Source organism: Mustelus asterias, chromosome 1 (genome assembly GCF_964213995.1).
Source record: "Mustelus asterias chromosome 1, sMusAst1.hap1.1, whole genome shotgun sequence".
NCBI lineage: Eukaryota > Metazoa > Chordata > Chondrichthyes > Carcharhiniformes > Triakidae > Mustelus > Mustelus asterias.
The window spans coordinates 166,690,913-166,713,083 of NC_135801.1; the positions used below are offsets into that span (position 1 = coordinate 166,690,913).

The 22,171-nt window shown below is 45.7% G+C and overlaps 1 protein-coding gene across 1 annotated transcript in view; it reads left to right on the forward strand.

Annotated features, from left to right (window-relative positions):
• Nucleotides 1-1,262: 1,262 nt before the first annotated feature.
• Nucleotides 1,263-22,171, forward strand: part of smad7 (SMAD family member 7) — a 42,124-nt gene continuing 21,215 nt past the window's right edge. The window contains exons 1-3 of the mRNA XM_078222382.1: nucleotides 1,263-2,500; nucleotides 3,771-3,824; nucleotides 11,307-11,381. Of these exons, the coding sequence (XP_078078508.1) occupies nucleotides 1,834-2,500; nucleotides 3,771-3,824; nucleotides 11,307-11,381 (796 nt within the window). The 5' untranslated portion in view covers nucleotides 1,263-1,833. The remainder of the gene's footprint in view (nucleotides 2,501-3,770; nucleotides 3,825-11,306; nucleotides 11,382-22,171) is intronic.

Sequence of the window (22,171 nt, forward strand, 5' to 3'; positions counted from 1 at the left end):
GGAGCAGGCTCAAAGGGCTGAATGGCCTACTCCTATTCTCTATGTACATGTAATAGTTAATTTTAAATCTGAAATTGATAGAATTTTGTGAGCCAAGGGGTTAAAAAACATGGGGTAATGGGTGGGTATATATGGACTAGGTCTCAGATCAGTCATAACTTAATTGAATGACTGAACAGGCTCAAGGACTTCATGGATGGCACGGTGGCACAGTGGTTAGCACTGCTGCCTCACAGTACCAGGGACCTGGGTTCAATTCCCGCCTTGGGCCACTGTTTATGATGAGTTTGCACGTTTTCCCATGCCCGCGTGGGTTTTCTCCGGGTGCTCCGGTTTCCTCCCACAGTCCAAAGATGTGCAGGTTAGGTTGATTGACCATGCTAAAATTGCCCCTTAGCATCAGGGGGATGAGTAGGGTAAATATGCGGGGTTACGCGGATAGGGCCTGGGTGGGATTGTTGTCACTGCAGACTCGATGGGCCGAATAGCCTCTTTCTGCACTGTCAGGATTCCATGATTCATGGTTTACTGCCAATCTCATGTACCCACCTTGCCTGACTGGCCTGCAGTCAAACTTTGTGAGACCAGGAGCCCAATGGCGCAATGTAAATGCAAGTCCTTGTTGGCTTCGACCTGAAGAGTGACCAATTAACTGAAGCACTTTGGACCATGTCTCCGCATGGTGTTAATTGGCAAATGTGAGGCTTACTCTGCAACCTTTAACAAATAGCCATGTAAAGATGTAAGTTGTTATCGTTGATCTCGCACGGTTATCAATAGTTTCAAACCTTTTAACAGGCAACTTCAATTCAGACCTATCCCACCCTCCCCCAGCAATCCAACCTCCTCAAGACAGTCTGCTTTACCTGTTTCCCTGCAGTGCTGGGAAGGCAAAAAGAAAAAAATGTCAGAAATGTTCATACAAGAATCTGGAGCAAAGTTGCAGATCCCAAATTTTTTTTCCCTTGACCGATTTTCCCCGATTTTCCCCACCACCAAGGGAAAAAAAATGATAGTTTGTGTAATGTTCCCAGTGGTTAGATGCAATGGCGTGCGTGTGTGTGTGTGTGTGTGCGCTAGGGTGGGGGGTTATAAAGTAAAAGGGGCTGTTAGTAATGTGATCGCTTGTTTGCGTAACAATCACTTTAAACCGGGGGCCGCGACAAAGTGTCTAGACGCACACGTGATGGACCGCGCCAATGCGCAGCCAAAGCTGGAGCTTGTAAATTTCAAGCCTTGTGTCAGCCACAGCCAGAAGTCCGGAGCACTCAGGAAATCCACAGGCAGAGCAGCAAACGGCCACAACTTTCTTGGGGTGTTTTTTTTTTGTATTTCCCCTTAACTCTCTCCTTTATAAATTGAGCATTTTGTAAAAAATAAAAAAGAGAGATCAAGGAAAGTGGCAAGGAGAGACAAGACAAGCCGACGCACGTACAAAAATCAAGCCACAGAGAAAGCAAAAAGAAAGCAGAGATTAGAGACACTGCATGTCTAGCTGTAACCGCCGAAAGGAAGAGAAAGCGAAGGAAGAAAAGCGATCTCCGCAATCGTCAGAACAGCCTTGCCCGCCGGATTAAGGGTTTGGATTAAACCCCCTTCAAAAAAAAAGCCAAAGGAAGAAACAAGAAGCGAACGCTTGGGTTACACTTTAATGGATACATATTCCTGGCTACATTTCTCCTGCTTTATACCGGTGGGTTACAATGCATGATTGTATCTGTGGGGAGCTCTGACCCATCCCCCTGTATTTAATTGCAGAATTGTTCAAACCAATTTACCGGATCCTTTATTTTTTAACCTCCCTTTTTAAAAAAAAATACAAGGGGGTGGCGTATGCTACAGATTTGTGCGGCTGTTACTGTGTTGTTGCCATCGAGAAGAGGCTGGATTCATGTTTTGCGGGTATGTTTTTGCTGTACCTGGCTGGGTTTTAGCAAATTTCTTTCTGGCCGATCTTCGTCTCGCATGTTCAGGACGAAACGATCAGGTCTGGTCCGGCGACTTTGGCGAAGCCGTGCGTTGGGAGAGGCGGACGGCCAGACGGATAAGGAGGGCGATGCAAACCGAGGAGGAGGCGGAGGGGGAGGCAGCAGCAGCGGCGGCGGAGGAGGAGGCGGCGGAGGGAGCAGTGGCAGCAACGGAGGAGGGGGATGCTGCGGGGGGAAAGCATCCAAATCCACCGCCTCGGACCCCGAATTAAAAAGCCTGACCCACTCGCTGCTGAAGAAGCTGAAAGAGAAACAGTTGGAATTATTGTTGCAATCGGTGGAGAGTAAAGGGGGAGCCCGCACCGGCTGCCTCCTTCTACCCAAAATGATCGAGCCCAAACTGAGCAAACAAACTTACTCCTTGCCGGTACTGATCTGCAAAGTCTTCCGTTGGGCTGACCTGAGAAACTCTTCGGAATTAAAAAGACTTTATTGCTGTGAATCCTACGGGACGAATAATCCGGATTCCGTCTGTTGCAACCCTCACCACCTTAGCAGACTCTGTGAACTCGGTAAGATCATTTGAAAATATTTTAATGTTTCATTTTAAATGGGGCAGGTTACATTTTTAAAAAAAAAGTATTTTGTCTTTGTTGCAAAATCTAGCTGTAAGACTTTCCCTCTGAGTGTGCCGGCCACCTGGGCCATCTCCAATGGAATAGGGATCACCTACATTTGTTTAAATTCACCAGGCGTTACACTAATGGTTACTTTTTAAAATAATAAAAAATCAAGACGTGTTTAACTTTGCTTCTGCCAACTTTAACCCGGTGTCACTCTTATTACGTCCCGAAGGGTATCCCCTGGAAGAACAGGATTTGTTTTGTGAATCTTACATTTTACAATACACTCATTCAAGTCAATTTTATCTGGGGGTTTATACTGTCATTTCATCAACTGATCGCGTTTTTTCAAAAAGTGGTTGTTGCAACGTTCACATTGCGCTTAATCGAATTTGATCCCGGATTAGTGTTAATTCCGGGCGATCCGGTTTAAAAACATAATTTTATCCCATGGTGGTTCAGGGACAGAGTTACAATTAAAAAAAAAACACACATGCCACATCGCCCTTTACACTTTAAAGTGCCCATCTATCCAAAATATTATTGGGCAACATTCTGCCCATTACAATATAAATATGCTGCCATTTCAAATAAAGCCTATTAGGCTAGATATATTTTCCGTTCAGATTGTGATCTGAGTTGAAACTGTTGGGGGGGGGGCCTACAATTATTATTTTTAAAATTTTAATTTGTCTGAATGTTTCTGGGAATTGTCTGAACATCAAAAGTTATTGTTTTAAATTCACATTCTTTCGAGAAGGAAGGAGGGAAGTTATTTTAAAACACCCTATAAATCCTGTCAAATGTATCAATCAAAAGTAACTTAAAAGTTTGTTCCTTTTAAAAAAAAAAGTTGTCTAGAAGACTTGTCGCCGAGGTAAATGGGTGATTTTCCAGTTAGATGGCGCGGTCAGATCTTCAGCCAGACTGATTTCAGTGGTAATTTCCAGAGCAGAAGTGGTTTACGTGAGCCAAGGAGGGGCGATTAGACACACAAGTTGCATATCAGTGAGGCTGGCGCCAGACTGACTCTTTTGTTTATGTGACTGTTAACTATCAAGGCAATCGCCGCCTCTGCTGTTCTGCCTCCAGCCCCCAGAGCTAAGACAAACAGTTTACGAAAGAATGCCGGCTCTCCTGCCAGTGTTATCATAAGTTTATATCTCTCTTTCTCATGGCTTTGCCTTTTTTTCTCTCTCTCTTATTTTTATGTCTCCAGAGTCACCCCCGCCTCCCTATTCTAGATTTCCAATGGACTCATTCAAACAACCTGGTAAGTATTGCCTTATTTATGATTTAAAATGCAGTTTGTGTGTGTGTATGCATTTCTTAATTAAAAAGGTTTCCTCATAGCCGCCAGCCACTTAAAAATAACATTAAGTTATAACAGTTTTTAAAAAAAAAGAACATTTGATTTATTACATTTTTGAAGATATTTTCAATGAGTTCAGACTGGGGAGGGGGGAAGGGGATAGATGTTAATAGAAACTTCTATCAGGAAGGAGAATGGTTTGGGGCACAGCTAGAGAGAGTTGGTCCTCCCAGAGGGATTGTTGGTTGGGGAAATTTGGACCAGTTTCTGAGTTCCTGTAGAACTCCCGTAGAGTTAAGCCAGTGTTTAACTGTTTACATTCATACTGTACAAGAAAATAATAAATACACCATATGCAGCTCAGGACAAGACGTAACATGCATGCTTCCCACATATATCTCTGAAATATCTGTATATCTAAACATATGGAAATTTTGATGCATGAAGTTTATTAGAGACTCAGTGGAGCCAGTGAAAAAAAAGTTAGCGCCATATTTTTGGGTTTGGTCCCACTGCTGTTTGCTTGCCACATTTCAGAACCTCACCCAGATATGATTTTTTTTTTCCTGCAAACTTAGGCATTGATGATTATTTGTCAATTTGATGGGGAGGGGGCTGTGACAGACGTAACTTGCTCTTGCCCTCCTTTACCCACTCTTACCAACAGAAGTTATTGGGATCGTGGTTTGAAGTAAAGGCAAATAAGTGCCTTTCCCAGCCTCAGGACATCTTAAAGCCAATGATCTAATGTAGGAAATGTGATGGCCTGTTTGCACACTGCAAACCTACAACCATTACCACCGAGAAGGGCAAGGGCGGCAGACAGTTGGGAACACTGCCACCTGTTGGGTCCCCTCCAAGCCACACGCTTTCCTGACTCTGAAATATATCGCCGTTACTTCTGTTACTGGGTCAAAACCCTGGAAAACCCCTCCCCAACAGTACTGTGGGTGCACCTAACTACATGGACTGCAGCAGTTCAAGAAGGCAACTCACTACCACATTCTCAAGGGCAGTTAGGGATGGGCAATAAATGCTGGCCTAGCCAGCAAAGATCTCATCCCTTGAATGAACAAAAAAAACTAAGCTCCCATAAATGACCATATAATAATAACCAAATCATTTGGATCAGTGATTGATTGATTAAAATGGGACCAGGGCTGGGTTCCCCCACTCTAGCTCATGATTGCTGAGGCCAGTTGCATTGTCTTGACTATGGTATTGCTGATATCAGTGGATTGAAGCTACTTCTGTATGGCTTAATATGGCACACGGGGCAATGCATTTTATTTCTTGCCAATTCACAAATACCTTGCTGCAGTTAAGTACAGCTGAGGTGATCTGGCTGGTGCGTGACCCAGCTGGGAGTCACCAGTGACTAAAAATAGGATAATCAGATGTGGGTTAGTCTTCAGCAGCAACATTTCTACATGTGCTGAGGCTCAGACAAATGTCTGTGCTGTGTATAAAGGTGCCTGGTGGACTGTTACAGATATAAATCGGATGTTTTGATCCCAAAGGGCACATTCTTCTTTACGATCCTTTCCCCAGTATTGGATTGTATCCTATAAGTGGGACCGTTTACTGGTGCTTTGAACTATCCTTTCGGAGGAATGCAAGAATACCTCTTTGGGAAAGACTGTATTACTCGTCCTTTATATTTGCCTGTCTATCTGTGTATAAGTGAAATTGGACACTTCTCCAACCATCTCTTCATTACCATAACATAAAAGGCATCTATTTGATAGGCTTCCACATTGAGAGGACCACTGCCCTCTACATGAGTTTCTGGCGCCAGAGTTCTGGTTCAGTGTGGTGCAGTGATGTTTTTGTGAGTTCTGTTGTCATACAGCATTGAGTAGAGCACAGCGATGTCAGCTCATTGAGTCTGATATGGAAATTATAGTGGACGTATAGTGTCTCCCGGTTACAGACAGCTGTCTTTATTAAGCAGGAAAGTTGGCTTTGTGTGAGGTGAGCTAAGATGTGTATCTGTAGAAATAGGTCAATAATTATTTTAGACACATTGTTTTGAAGTTGTCAGCTGTGGCTCAAGTGGTGGAACTCTCAGCTCTGAGTCAGACTTTGTGGTTTTAAGTCCCACTCCAGAGACATGAATGCAGACAGGCACACTTTGGTGCAGTACCGAGGGAATGCTGCACTGTTGGATGTACCATTTTTAGATAAGGCATCAAACCATAGCACTGTTTTAAAGAGAAAGAGAGTTCTTGGAGTTGTGGCCGTTATTTGAACCTCGATTGAAACGGATTATCTGGCCATCGTTTCATTGCTGTTTTCTTTTGGGATCTTGCTGTGTGTAAAATGGCTGTCACGTTTTATACATTACAATAGTGATTGTGCTTTATTATAGAGTGATTGCGAGAGGTGAAATGTGTTATATAAATGCAAGTATTTATATAGCACATTGAAATGTGATTCCTTTTTCAGTGAAATGCAGTGTGCAGCCGCAGGCCCATGTAGTACTTTATTTTCCTTTACACCCATCTTCTGAAGGCTCTTGATGCTCCTGTATAATCCAATGGGAACTGACCACTTGTTTGTAACGCATGAACCAACCCTGACTTTCCTGCCCCATTTTCTTCTCTCCATCGCCCTTCCCGGCCTCCAAGCTAACCTTTGCAATAGTTATTAGTGACCTGAGGAATTCCGCACCCAGAAAATTATGCCAGCTGCAAATGTGATGCACCAACCTCCACATCCAAGCTCCTGACACATAGAGCTCTGTAAATTGTAATATTTACCCGCACAATTTTATTTTCTGAACTGCAGTGAGGATCTGTGACTCCAAGCAGATATTGTTCATGGACTGCAGGGTGTCTATACCAATAATTCACCCTATGACTTGTGAAGAAGGGACAGGTCAAAATGTATTTCTGCGTGAGAAGACTAAACAACCCACAGGAAGAGAAAAGAAATCCGAAAAGCCCTGAAATTGAATTTGCTTTTCTTAGTGATCCAGTAGGGTTTTAATCTCTTACCATACTCCTCTCTTGGGGCTCGGAGACATCTCAACGGGCTGGTAGGACTTTGATAATGTGCCCACATGTCTGAGCCTGGGTAGTGCTGTTGAGCTAATTTGACTTTAGGGGCACTGACATGAGGCTCTCGCATCCAATGGCCATGCACAATATTTCCAGCAGGTATCTTGGCTAATTCCTTTAGTCTCTTCACCCAAGTTGGAGAGACCAAGTCTTGGCATCTCTATTTCATCCTTGTCTGAGTGGATATTAAAAGGCGAGTAAAGTTCAGATACTGATCAGCCATGGTCTTTTTGGAGGGGCTGAATGGCCTACTCTTTCCTGTTCGTAAACGTGGTCCATTAGCTTTGATTGAACTTGTGTGTTACAGACTGACTGAGGCATGTAGATGTTTGTTGAGCTGAGGGGGAACTGGCAGGAATATTTTTACTGATGGGTACAGCTGTGGTGCGCTGATGTGCAGGAAGCAAAGAAATATTGTAAAATCAAGCATGTTTTTTTGATTCGTGAGTGCTATATTCATTCCCTCTACGGAGTGTTTTTGATTCCAAGTAGTCTGATTTCTACCCAGAGGGAATAAAAAAACAACTGAGAAATTTGGCAATTAGTAACAAAGTATAAATATATTAACAAATTAAGTTGAGCTTGTCGGCCCAATTTGGTGGCCTGCACTCATCGCAGATTCTGCTGTGGGGCAAGGGAGTGCCTGAGGCAGCAGCTTAAATGGAGTAGACTTGACTAAAATGTTTTGGGCCCTCAAGTAAATTAGATGTACAGCGACTTCGGCACCTGATGTATCCCATTAGTTGAGTGGAACAACTTCCTGTTAAGTGTTGACATAAAGGTTAACGTTATGTATGTAAACAGAAAGCCACAATCTGAAGCTGCATGAAGGGAAAGCCCAGCCACTTTCGAGGAAGTCATGCCGATTTTTGGCATTTGGAAGCTGCAGAAAAGGGTTTTCCTTTTTCGTCTGGAGTGGAAACCAAAAAAAAAGAATGTATCTTAATTTCTGTATATCTGCTTGTCTGTGTTGGCGATAATTGAACGCAGTTTGGGCACTTTAGTGCCATGAAGCAAGTTTTTATTTTTTTTGAAGAATTCTAAACATTGGAAAGGTAAAACACAGGCGCTGTCCAGTGAGGAGCTGAATCAAATTGAAGCAGAAAGATCCATCTTTTCCGCTGGCACAAATGGATGTTAAAGGATGCTCCCACTGATGTCACTGCCCTGGCTTGGGGTCTCCTGCTTTTCGATAATTCCCTCATGAGTTGCAATTCACTGGTTGAGAACAGGACCAGGCATTGCAATTCTGACCCCTCCCCACGGCAAAGAAAATAGCAGCTTCCCATCCATTGACTCTGTCTACACTTCCTGCTGCCTTGGCAAAGCAGCCAGCATAATTAAGGACCCCACGCACCTCAGGCATTCTCTCTTCCACCACCTTCCGTCGGGGAAAAAAATAGGGAAGTCTGAGGTCACGTACCAACCGACTCGCCTCCTTTGCTGCAACAGACTTTTGAATGGACCTACTTGCATTAAGTTGATCTTTCCCTACATCCTAGCTGTGACTGTTAGGGCGGCACGGTAGCACAGTGGTTAGCACTGCTGCTTCACAGCTCCAGGGACCCGGGTTCGATTCCCGGCTTGGGTCACTGTCTGTGTGGAGTTTGCACATTCTCCTCGTGTCTGCGTGGGTTTCCTCCGGGTGCTCCGGTTTCCTCCCACAGTCCAAAGAAGTGCGGGTTAGGTTGATTGGCCATGCTAAAAATTGCCCTTGGTGTCCTGAGATGCGTAGGTTAGAGGGATTCGTGGGTAAATATGGGGGTAGGGCCTGGGTGGGATTGTGGTCGGTATAGGCTCGATGGGCCGAATGGCCTCTTTCTGTGCTGTAGGGTTTCTATGATTTCTACATTCTGCACTCTCTCCTTTCCTTCTCTATGTACGGTATGCTTTGGCTGCACAGTGTGCAAGGAACAATACTTTCCACTGTGTACTAATACATGTGACCAGAAGTCAGATTAAATCAGAGCCGATCTCTGGGCGCCTGGGCTTAGGGAGCATAGCAACAGGTTTCTGGTTCCACAATGTAAGATGATGCGACAGGTATAACGGTTTGTAGGGAGCGCACTCGCGTGGCCTCGGGATTAACTCCAAACATATGAAAATGTCAGGTGGGAAAAGATTGGTCTATTGAGCCCATCATCCCATTCAGTCGTGTTGTAATTCAGCATTTTGACCTCCTCTCTACAGCAGCCATGTAACCTCCTGGGGGAGACAATATATAAAAAAAAAACCTGAGGCCAATTCAGGGGAGAAAATAAATTCTCCTCTGAACAGTAACAGTGGGAAGTTTTTATCCCGAGCAGAGCTGGCCCGAATTGCTCGGGTAATGTTTTTTTTTTAAAAACCAACTAATTCTTTGAAGTCTACACCTATGTAGGGTTTAGTAATGGCCCCATGTTGGCTATGAGATATCCCTGACTGTTAAATATCAGGGGCTGACTTTGAAACGTTTCTTGAGATATGAGCTGGGTGGAATTTGGAGCCGGGACAGCGTAAGACTGATGTGGGTTAAAGGTAGTTTTTGTGTAGATCTGCTGACGAGCTTTCGTCTGCAGTCTGAACAGACTCTCTGCCCCGTTTCAATGTTATATTCCGAAGTGACAGACATGAGAGAGACGTTTGGAGACGCACTGGAATTGTGCTCAAGTCTTATCAGGGGCTGGTCTTTGCAAAGCCTGTAGGTTTGAGTGTGTCGCCGAGTATTTGAGGTATTTCAGTGCGGCTGGCTGGGAAATAGAGATAGCTTGGAAAGAAGCCAAAGAAAATGGGCCCACATCACTCCCTCACTGTCCAGCTCTTAATGTGGAACTGTGGCATGAAAACAAGGCTGAAGCTTTTTAGGAGATGGCTTTCATCAGCTCAGTCAGAAATGGCTGCAGGGAAAGGAAAATTCAGGTTAACCCTTTGAGGGCTGGATGGATTTCTCTGCCTCTTCACCAGATTGGCGTTACACCTGCTCATCAACAGCTGCCATTGTAACCCTGACTTTGTGCGCTTTAGGGTGGGATTTTCAACACTTGCAGGGGGGGCTTGTACTTGGACAGGAGGGGCTTGCCCCCTGCCTGCCTCTGCACAAGTTAAACTCTGGGCAGTGAAGCTCATCGTTAACCTTTCTGCTATGTTGCTACTTGAGGCCCTTAAGTGGCCTATTAATGACTACTCCAGAGCTTCATTGCGCTGCCGCTGGTATTAACTCAGTTGTAGGCCTGTCGCCATGTGGTGTGCACAGCAGCTACATCCCTGTGGCCAGCTTCGCTCCTCTTGATGAGGGTGGGGTGTCCCTTGATCAAAGGCGCAGTTCTTATGGCCTAGGTTGCTGTGCGATCCTGGGACTCCAGTACGTGTCCTTACGGCAGCAGCCATACCCTCCCCTGTGGTGCCAATGGTCAGTTCTGGGTGACACCACCGCCCTCCCCGGGGTCTTGTTTCCAGGGGAAGGTCTTCTGCTGGCCTCACCGTTGCCAGATTAGCTTGTGATTTGATGAGCCTTCTGGAACAAAGGCAGTGTGGAAGTCTCTGCTTTCCAACCAGCGGGCCCGAGCCCTGATGTCTCAACACTCCTAAGCTCTGTTCCACCTCCTCCACTCCCCCACCCGCCCCCATATTTCTGCTGTGTGATTGCTGCATACCCTCTGTGGATTTCTGACTGCTAACCTGAATCAGGCAATGAGTCAGAAGGATGGAGCAATAAATTGGCAGTCAAGACTCCCCCAGAGGATGTCAATTATGGATGAGTTTATAGGCTGTGCCGAGGCATGAAGAGAGGAAGACTGGGCCTGAAAATACCAATGCCAACTAGTGTGCCAGTTTCCTGACTCCAGTTCGAGGCCTGATGCCCCTGAGGGAACAGCCAATTTATCCTCATTAAGAGCCTGTTAACTGTAGTTAAAGAAGCGTGTCCCTTGCCTGAGGTGTGGTGATCCTCAGGTTTTAAATAATAAATAAACTTTAAAGTGTCACATTAACACCACAATGAAGTTACTGTGAAAGTGCCCTAGTCGTCTCTCCGGTGCCTGTCGGGTACACTAAGGGAGAATTTAGCATGGCCAATGCACCTAACCAGCACGTCTTTCGGACTGTGGGAGGAAACCGGAGCACCCGGAGGAAATCCACGCAGACACGGGGAGAACATGCAGACTGCATACAGTGACCCAAGCCGGGAATTGAACCTGGTGGCCATCCGGTATCTTGTTGAAGTGACCTTTATACAAGAGTCGAGTCAGCGAGTGCCAGCAAACATTTTAACAACGGGGGCAGGGCAAGGGCAGTGTAGGGAGTGTATAATTAGCTGTGATGTCCAGACTGGATGATTGAAACGATACCAGAAGGAAAATGTCCTGAAATATTTTTAAGATGTGTTTTTTCCTTTTGCTTCCAGCCGATTCACCAGACTCTGTGCCTCCCTCGACTGAAACTGGGGGAACTCATTATATGGCCCCTGGGGGGCTTTCAGGTAAGAGACAATGTGAGGCATTCTCAACTGGTTAATGGTAACTTCTCCTGAGCGCTGGAATGGGATGTTCACAATTTTCTTTCTGGAGGGTTACGGGTGGAATAGAATCCACACGGCGCGGGTCCCGGTGACTGAAGTTCGTACCACTTCCGCTTTTATGCCGCCAGCTGCTGCGGTTGGGATTTAAGTCTAATTTTAAAGGCCAGACTGCAGCCAAGTGGTGCGCGAGTTGATTGTGTGGCAGGGTGGCCAGCGAGAGGCCAAACTGATCAGGTGATTTGCAGTGCAGTTTGAGGAGGACAAAAGAGCCTCTGGCTCCAGCGTGCAGACTCTCCTCATCCCTCCCATTCCTTACCCTTGCGCCGCTGCCCTTCCTCCAGATTTGCCTTTCCGCTACCAGCAGTCCAGGTCCATGACCATTCCTTTGCTCTGCTTCCGCTTTCCTCGATATTCAACAATGACAGTCACTCACCCATGATCCAAATGGATCACTTCACCTGGAGCATGCCACCTTTAATCAGTTGTAAATCCGATGGCATGAGTTTCCCTTTCACTGTTGACATAATCTTTGAAGATCTGATTTAATTTGGTGAAGCTGTGATTTAATGAGAATTCTTGGCAATGTTGGGAAAAGCCGCTCCTGCCAGATGAGGCTGAGACCAAAGCCATCGCTGGAACGCTGCCAACTTTAATCCCATACACTTCCACCATGGTTGGAAAGCCAGATTTTAGCCCCTGCCTGATTGAAGTCCCATCATGATTCCCGCGCTCAGTTAGTTTCCAGCCATAGTGTGTTTGGGGATCGGGGAGGTTTGAGAATGTTGGGTGGGAATCTTTGTCTTTATTGCCTGCGTTCTGGTGGAACAGATTGCCTGCTTACTTTTCATTCTATTGATAATGGTATCAATTGGTTGAGAATCCGACTGTATCCTTAATGAGTAGCTGATATGCTCCACTAGATTATTGCACAAGCAGCGAAGGCAACAATCTCCCACCTCAACCCCCAATTGATTGAAAGGGCAGTGATAATGAATTGAACTTCATGGCTCAGAATGCGGCTTGATATTCTGGGTGTGTAGCCTGCCATGTTTTTTATTCATTTGTGGGACATGGGTGTCGCTGACTGGCGAACAGTTATTGCCCATCTGGATGCACAATGCTGTATGGTGTCGCACATTGAAACTGTAGCTGATATTCTCGTTATTGTGGTATTGAAACTGCATGGTGTAATTTGGTATTCTAAATGTGCATTATAGTATACATCATACATCAGTTTACATCATACTGTAGTCTTCTAGGTGTGGTATTCCAGACATGTCTGCTTTATATGCTAGGTATCACATTACAGTATGGTAGTTTAGATAAATAGTACTGAGATATAATGTTCTTTGGTGTCCTCTAATAGTGGCCAAAATTTTCCGTCCTCGTTTGCGGCTGGGATTTTCTGTGGCCGCTGAAAGTTCATGGAGTTTTGGCAGGAATGCCAAATTTTCCATTCTCACTCACAACAGGTCCTACCACAGGTGGGACTGGAGAATCCTGCCTATCGTTAAAGAAAGCTCTGCCTGGTTCTTGCGGATTTTGAAGGGATCCACAGTTTGATCGGGAGTCCTGGTGGGAGAATGTTTGTTTGTATTCCCCTGATGTGGCTTTCCAGCGCTGTGTTATCCTATGATACAAAGAGAAAAGCAATGGTTTGGACAGACAAAAACTGATGGATCCTTGAACTGGCTGGTGCTGCCAAAACAGGGCAAATTGGATTGGTATTGTCATTTTACAACTTTTTTGAGCTGTAACTATATAATTATCACAGCAACCGATTTTTTTTTTAAATTGTAAACTTGAGGTGAGGTTTGTTCTCTTTGCAGAAGTTTATAGGTTCAGCCCGGGTTTGGACTGTAATCAGAGTTTGGGAGAGTGAAGTTGATTCTAGGGGGTTCCCATTACATGGGCTTGAACTGGTACAGGAATATTGTCAAACTTGGAGCTGGATTTCTCTCTACGTGCAATAAAATTCGTCAATGGAAGCTAAATCCCTGGGATTTTAAAGGGGCATTGCATCCTTAGTGAAATGTTTCTTTATTTTCATATTCCAATGTTTGCAATCTATCATGTGCCAACCATTGTCCTATTCATACATGATGATAATGGATTAACATAGTCAGTTGTGTGTCTCTTTAGTTGGAGCCTCACTCGAGTGTGTTTGACTAATTGCTGCTTTGTGGGAAATTTGAAAATACTGTGATACCAAGTGAAATACTTGACAATAGGGAGCAAATTAGGATATAAATGCGAATCTGCATTGAGCCCCTTGCTTTCTCTCTCTCTCTCTCTCAAATATAAAATGTATGAGTTGATATTTCAGTGACTAACATTCTGGTCAGGATCCAACAAGTTAATTTTAGACCGGTGCTACATTGTAGGAAGTTGTTGGAACTCAGAGTTCCAATCAGCCCCACTTGCTGCTGTTAACCTGCACAGGACAGTTTTGATATGGGGAGCTGTGCCATTAGGTGGAGTTTGTTTTAAGCGCACCGATGGCTATGCAGAATTTTCTGTGCTCTGAGGCATGCTTTGTGGTATAGTGTGTAGAGAGTGATCATTTTGAGTTGTGAGCATTAAGGTGATCCGTTAGTGGCAGTGGGAACAATTTGAGCTAATTAATTAAGAGTGGCACAGAATTCGCCATGTAGCTTCTAACCTAATCAAGTAAACTGAGGGACAAATTATAAAAAGAACAGATCCTTAAAGGGATACTACCTTCAACAAAATCACAAATGAAACTTAAAACACCAAACTTAACTATGATTGAAGGGGTCAATAAGGCACCCCAGTCCCTACGGTGCCCAATGGGCATGGAAGGCCTTGACGGTGCCAGTGGATGCTGCACATGCTCCCTCTAGGGACACCTGGCCACTAATGTAGCCATGGTAGAGGGGCAGACAGTCGGGTCGGATGACCCCCTCGGTCGCTCGCTGCCTGGACCTGTTGCTGGTGAGTTTGGCCAGACCCAGGAGCAGGTTCACAAGAAGGTCACAGGATTATGGGGCTGATGTGCAAACAAAACTGTAACTGGGTTTTTTAAATAACTGAAAAGGGAGTGCAGCCTAAAACACTCTGTGTACAAACGTGATCCATGGATTCTACAAGGCCCCAAAAACGGGCAGGCAGAAATGTATCCATTCAAGTCTTGTATGCAATAGATTTGTACCAATAGTTAAAATGGCCCTGGTGCTGATGTGGATGGAGCAAATGACTGAGAGACTTGCTCAATGGTTATTTAGCAGAAAGGGGAATGTGTCTGAACAAGGAGTTTGAGATTGAGGTGGGAATAGCAAAGGGATATGCCAGGAGTCAGAATGGGCACTTCACTAACATTTTACGTGGGGTCAGACACTCTGGTCTGATGGTTTTTTAAAAGTAGCATGCCTCGTTAATCCGGCCTTAATCCCTAATCTGTTACACTGAGGCTGAAACCAGCATTAATTAGTTGTAACTCCATTTAAAAACAGCTGAGTTCTGATTCCAGAAAGGGGAAAAGTGGGGAGAGGGTTAGACTGTTGGCTTGACTTTTTACTATTTATTTGGTAGAGATCAGGGAGCTTGATACGGTGATGAGTCTTGTATAACAAAATGTCCCATTGTAATGCAACCCACCATGCAAATGTAGGCCCATTGACTCAGAATGGGTAGTTGAAGAGGGTGGAATTACACTTGCCCTCATGATCAGCTTTTTGCAGTTTTAAAAGGAGCTCCTAGCAAGTGGCCTTTGAATTAATCGCCATAGAAATGTCTCCCACTCCCCAAAAATCAACAAATTGCTGACTGGTATGAAACCGGAGGAACCCTGGTCTGGTTTCCCCTTACAGACTGGGTGTGATACTGGATGAACATGAGGGGAAATCAGGTGATGATGCCATTGTCAGATTCCGGCCTAACCTCAAGCTCCCCAGCCCCGCTCTGTTGACTGGATAGTGATCACCTGCCCTGTCCTTACCTGTTGCATACAAACGCCAGTGTGGAGAGATGCGAGTTTAGCAAGCCTCCATATTTTCCAGCTTGCCTGTATGTTGTCTCCTGCTTGATATTTTGGTGCCTACCACTGACTTTTATAGATCATGGCTGAATACAAGGCCTTAAATACCTTCTATATCTCTGCTCTGGACTGATTTGTCCCATTCAAATCTTAGGCCTCTTTGTTAAATGTTACGCCAGTGGCCTTGATAGTTCCACCGTGGTTTCCTCTCCTTGAAGCCGTATGGTGATGAGGAACTTCCCCCTATATATTAATGAGCTCCTCCCTGGGAAAATGTGTCACAGTTGCACCAGGTTTAGAGAAGCAGGCTCTAAGGCTGACCCTGCTGTGACCTTCACCCATGCGGCCACAGTGCAGATGCATTTTCTTTTAGTAGAACTGGTTTGGTAAGAGTGGAGGGTTCCAGAACAGTACATGGATTGAAATGACTGCCAACTCAACCCAACGAGTCTGGCTGCACCATCACCCGAGGAACATCATTAGTGGCAGCACCCAGGCCACTATAAGCACCTCATGGTCTTGCATTTACTCCACAAGGCCGAATGGCCTTTTCGAAGAGTGAGACCAGACAGAGAGTTTGTAGGGATCTTTGCAATTTTGCCTTTACCAATCGATGGCAGGTCAGGAAGGCAAAGTGCCATCATAGGGAGGAAGAAACTCCAGGGAGTGAACTTGCGCCAGTTTTGGTGACTGAGTAAGGATTTACCCATTAATGTAGGCAGAGAACTGGCAAATGCCTACTAGCTCAGCTTGGGAGGGAGGAAGTAATGTAAGTATGACTATTCAGGAAACCTTGACCCATAGATGGGGCACGATCCCCAGGGGTGCAAGTAATTTCCAGATATCTTATACAAGTGACTATTCTTCATGGGCAAAACTAGGCAGCCAGTATTCTTCCAGCACAGGTCACTGGAGCACGAGTAGAATCAGGAATCTGGCTGAATTTCATCTCTCTCCATCAAGAAACTGAGGTTAATTGCAACATGCCTTCCACCCACGCAACACGAATTGGTGGAGGGATGGGAATGTTCCTTCCAAGTAGGGGAAAAAAGACTTTCACAGCTCAGGATGCTCCAATGTGCATTATAATCAATTCATTTCTTTTGAAAAGAAGTATGGTCACTGTGGGAAGCATGGCAGGCAATTTGCAAGGTCCCTGATGACCACGTACCTATTTAGATTATTCCCCTCCCCATCTTCAAAATGGAGCAGACAGGGCCCCAGTTTCATTCTCCTCTGAAAGCTGACACCTCTGACTGTGCAGCAGTCCCTCAGAGTGTCAGTCTCAACTGCTTGGAGTGGGACTTGAACCTGCAAACACCTGATTCTGAGGGGAGTGTGGTGCCAACTGAAGCAAGGCTGACACTCAATGGCCCTGTCAAGTATTGTTAGGCTTGGACAGCAGTGGTGAGCTTTATCACTGGTTTATAAAGTGCATCTTTCTGACCTGAAGGTGTATTCAGAGGATGTGAAATCTGTGCGCGAGAGTGCCCGGGGTGCAAAGGCTTTCTCTGTACATTAGGCCCAAAAAGCGACACAGAGGGAGTTAAAAAGTCGAATATTGTTTGTGGAGTTTTGGTGAGAGCTCGACCACAACAGAAAAGCAGTTGCTTTATCCTCCAACTGTCCAGATGAGTTTATTTCTAGAATTGGAGAAAGTTCTAATGCTAGGCTTGGAATGTATACTTTATGTCTGGGCCTGAGGGGTGTGAGATAGAAGGGAAACAATTGCTCGAGGTCCCTGATGGAACAGCCAGAGAGGAGACACCAACATTGAAATAAAGCCTTTTTGAAAGTTTCTATTACTGATAACATCTCGTCTGTCGCATCCGCTTGTGAGGAAGAGAGAGAGAAGGGTGGGACAGGGAGGGAGGGAGGAAATGGCATTTGTTGGAGGGGGAATGTTGCTGATGCTGACCAGGATAACGCAGGAACAAAAAGCAGAGTCAGGATTTCATAATGAATCCCATTGGGACCTGCAGACGATTGAACTGGTTTGGGTGTGGACTAGAATTGATTTTTTTTAAAGTAAAGAAATATTAAGCTTTGTGATCCTTTTCCAATTCCTCCAGTTGCTGAAATACCAAGGGGCTTTAAAAGTTTGCATGGATCTGCCCATCTTGCTCTTTTTTCCCCCCCCAAATCAATGTCTTGTCTGTGAATATTTAAGGATTCTTTGTTTTCCAAGGGCCTTGCTGCCTCTGCTGCTCCTGCATTTGCTAAATGGCAAACTAGCTGTTTGTGGAGTTCTGCACTTACTGGATCGGCTTCACTTTGAGTGCGCCAGCAGTGACCACAGGGTGGTGTGGAATTGTGCTTTGCTTTCCTGCTACTCTTAGCTGGATGCTTTTGATGGCTGAGAACCACCAAAATAAAATGTTTTTAATCAGCTTCGCAGTGTGTTGTCACCAGGGTGAACTGTTGAAAAACACTATTGCTGTGTAGCCATCTATTGCAGGAAGTGAGTGGGTGATGTGCTCAATCAATTGCTTCCTGCTTCTCCGCACTCCCCCCACCCTCATCACCTTGTTCACTTCCTCCCTGAAGGTGTTGAGAGGGAAGGTTTAGTGGCTGCTGTGTGTCCTCCTGTACATTGCCCCCCGAGTGTTTGCAGTGTGAGCTTTGACAGCGAGTGTGGACAGGAGACTGTTCCTTGGAAGTGATCACGGCCTGATTCTGACTTGTTCTCACTTGAACACTGCACACATTTGTACATCTTCCAGGAGGAAATGGCAGATAGCGACCAGAAGCGTGGTGACCCCCATCCCAATTCTCCTCCTCAACCTCCCTCCATTCCCAATCTGGATGACATGGCCCGCTGTCACCTCCTGATTTGCCCTGAGATAAATTAACTTGGGGCAAAACAAAATTGAAACCTAGATCTGAACCTGCATCACTTGACCAAGTACATTTCCCCACTGAGTATCATCACTTACTCTACCCCATGCTTTCCCGTTTTTAATTTGTTTCTGTCTCCAGTTCCTTTCTCTTTCCCATTTCTATCAGTTTCCATCTCTCCTTCTATCCATCTGTCTCTCTCGGTGCTGCCTTGTACCCAGCTCATTCATCATTTGAATATTTCTACTGGTTTTTGTAATCTCTCTGGTATTGACATCAGAGATCAAACTCCAGTGGCAATGCCAGGCCAGAATCTGATATCCCCTGTGCTTACAGTCACCTCTGCTCCGTCCCAGGACATGTCCTGAAACAACACTTGGGGGTGGGCACGGTGGTTAGCACTGCTGCCTCACGGTGCCAGGCACCCAGGTTCAGTTCCAGCATTGGGTCACTGTGTGGAGTTTGTACGTTCTCATCGTGTCTGCGCGGGTTTCCTCCCACAGTCCAAAGATGTGCGGGTTAGGTTGATTGACCATGATAAATTGCCTCTTAATGTCAGGGGGATTAGCAGGGTAAATATGTGGGGTTACGGAGACAGGACAGGACCTGAACAAAGAAAATTACAGCACAGGAACAGGCCCTTCGGCCCTCCAAGCCTGCGCCGACCATGTTGCCCGGCTGAACTAAAACCCCCTACCTGGGTGGGATTGTTGTCGGTGCAGACTCAATGGGCCAAATGGCGGCCTCCTGCACTGTGTAGATTCTATGATTCTAGCAGTCTTTAATAATAGTGCGGCGCCTTACCATCTGAGCTGAGGGTCACAAGAGATTCCGATCATACTTCATCTTGGTTTGATACAAAACTCCATTTGTCTTTGGAAGCTGCTAAGAACACATCAGCAGCATCAAAGGGATTTACTCAGCTTGTTCTTCTAAAGAAAACAAGAATCTGCACTTTGTAACCCTGTTGAATTATCCTTTGTCTGAAATGTTATATAAGTTGGGTTGGTAGGGATTTAATTTTCTGTTTCCTGCTCTGTCGTCTTTGTCTCAACCTCTGTTCCTGTCCATTGTCATGTCTCTGTTCCAATCTTTTTTGTGTGTCTCTCTCTCTGTTTAACTATCTTGATCTTCTCTTCACATCTGCACGTGTGTCTGTATGTTCCTTTGGGGTAAGTTCCTGGAGGCTGGGCATGTTCCTGACAGGAGTGATGCTGGAAGTGAGCATGGATTGGTGAACTGGGAACGGGATTTTTGGGTCGCTAAAACGTGAGAGCAATTACGCTTCCTGAGCCCTAATCCTGATTCTCTGCTATCCTGATCAATATTTATCTCTCAATCACCATCACAATAAAAGACTATCTGGTCACTATCACATTGCTGGTTGGGGGAGTTTGCTGTGTGCAAATTGGCTGCCATGTTTCCTACATTACAACAATAGCCCTCCTTCAAAAGCACTTTCGTTGGCTGTAAGGCACTTCGAGCTGTTGGGGGAAAAGTCCGATTATAAATACAAGTCTTTTTTTCCCCTATCTCTGTTTTCATTGGCCTCTCTCTGTTTCTTCTGTCCATCTGTATATTTATCTGGTTCTTGTATTGTCTCTCCTGCAATAATTGCTGTAACTTCCAAAATCTGCCCGTCTCTGTACCTGTATTATTTTCCTGAACTTGTCCACATATCTGTCTCTCCTGTCTTGATCTCCGGTTTCCCCCTCTGTATCTTTGCCTTTTCCTCTCTCTCATTCTTAGGTCTTTCACTCTCCAAATGGCTGTACATTTTGCAGTCTCCTCTCTTTCGCCACTATCTCTTTATCCCTCCCTTTCTTTCTCTGCCATTAACTACCTGTCATTCTCCCTGGTTCTTCCTGTCACATGTCGAGCTGATCAGCTAGAGTAATGATTGAGCCTCAGTTCAGGGCAAGGGGGAAAGTCCGGAGGCTGGAACCAGGGACTGACTCGAGATCCTTGGCCACTACAGGGAAATGTACTGGACATTTGGGGGGGGGGGTGGGGGGGCTCCGAGAGGGTCTATATGGGTACAAGTGCACTAGACAAATGTGTAACTAGATACTTCTGAGCATCTCCTGCTAGAACATGGCAAGAAACGGTATTACTTTAAATCTCACGGAGGTTGCGGCTGGAATTCTCCGGCCGATCGCGCCAGCAGGATCTCCCAGTCCGTGCCCCCGCCGCGGGTTTCTCGGTGGCGAGGGGGGTGCAGTAATTGGGGAATCCCATTGAAAGCGGCTGGACCAGAAGATCCCACTGCCGACAAATGAGACGCTGCCTCCTGCCGCGGGCAACACTCTACGGGGAGGCCAGAGGATACCGGCCCACCCACCCACCCTGTGTCTCTCTGCGAGCTGAGAGTTTAGTCTTTGACCATATAAAGCACGGGCTGTTTTATCAATGCCTATTACATGTCTATGGAAAGAAATCCGATTGAAGGAAGTAACTGAAGGGTTAACTCGGCTCCGAAATGCCTTTATTGCTGTCTAGGCTGTCTGCCAGGCTGGGAGCTTTGCAACTAGCCTCTCACACATCACATGGCAGAAACAAAATGTAGTCAGCCAGTGAAGAACAGGGACTAAGACTTGGCTCTGTCTGTCTGCCTGTAGCTGTTGGCCTTTGACGCCCCCCCCCGCCCCGCCCCCCAGATCCCTTCTAGTGCAGGCAGGGTGGGCTTTCTCTCTTTGTAGGATCCACAGCAGCAGGATGTGGTAAGGAGGGCAGGGGTCTGTCGTCTAAAGAGGCCCAGTAAAGGCTCGTGTTTCAAAAAAATAATTAAATTGTAAAATCCTTCGCGCAATTATTTTTCCCTGTGAGTTAACCTTCTAGATATACTCTCCTTTTAAAGAATTTTTTAAAAGACCAATCTCATCCTCACAAGCTACAGTTTCCAGGTCCTGCTTTGGGGTGGGGTTTGGGCGAGCCAGCCTCCTGGTTTCTTTTTCATTCTCTCTCTCGCCCCCCCCCCCCCCCCCCCCCCCCGTTCTTTCCTCTGCCCCCACGAGAACACCAAAATGTTGCTGTAACTCGTGCTAGATACCAATACTTATCCAGATGGGGCGCTGAGTCCAAGTGAGGCTGAAATCCAAAACTGTAGGTTTACTGATTGGAAACCTCCTCCATTCAAACCTTCTCTTACCTCCGTCCCCGCGCAATCCAGCTCTTAAACCAAATGATCAGCATTCTGTAACAACTAGTTTTTTAGTGAAATTAAAGGAGAACTGCCTTTTACATAATTGCCACGTAGAGATCTAATTTTATGTCGTCCTCACTTGATGTTTTTAGTTTAAGGATCCCCTTTCATGGGATACCTGCTGGTCCCTGGTACCCCGGACAAGTGACCATTCTTCCCTGTCCGAGACTCGACTGTCAGGAGGACTGGAAGACGACACAAGTGAGCCAGGTGCCATCCGGACCTTATTGACCCATGTTTCCAGCACTGGTGTCTACAGCAGTGATGAGGAACAAGGATCTAAACTCTTTTTCCATCTCGCTTTCGGAGCGCTGCTCCTTCATCAAGTGAGTGGCTTGATGAAGGAGCAGTGCATCACCTGATGAAGGAGCAGCGCTCCGAAAGCTCGTGATACCAAATAAACCTGTTGGACTTTAACCTGAAGTTATGAAACTTCTTACTGGGCCCCATCCGACATTAGTTAACTGAGCACAGATGTTAGATGTTTCTACACGTTATGAAGGTCCATACCGTTATACGTATTGATGTCTCCCAGTTACTGGTTCTTAGAGTGATTGCAGTGACGAGTATGAGGTGTGGGATTATTGTACGATAGGACTGTCTCTTTTTTGCTTTGAGATTATCGTGGTCTGAGAACTTGGCTAGGATTTAGCAGTCCCTCCGCGGCAGATACGGCGAGCTGTTGGCTGCCGGCGAGATCTTCTCGTTCTGCCA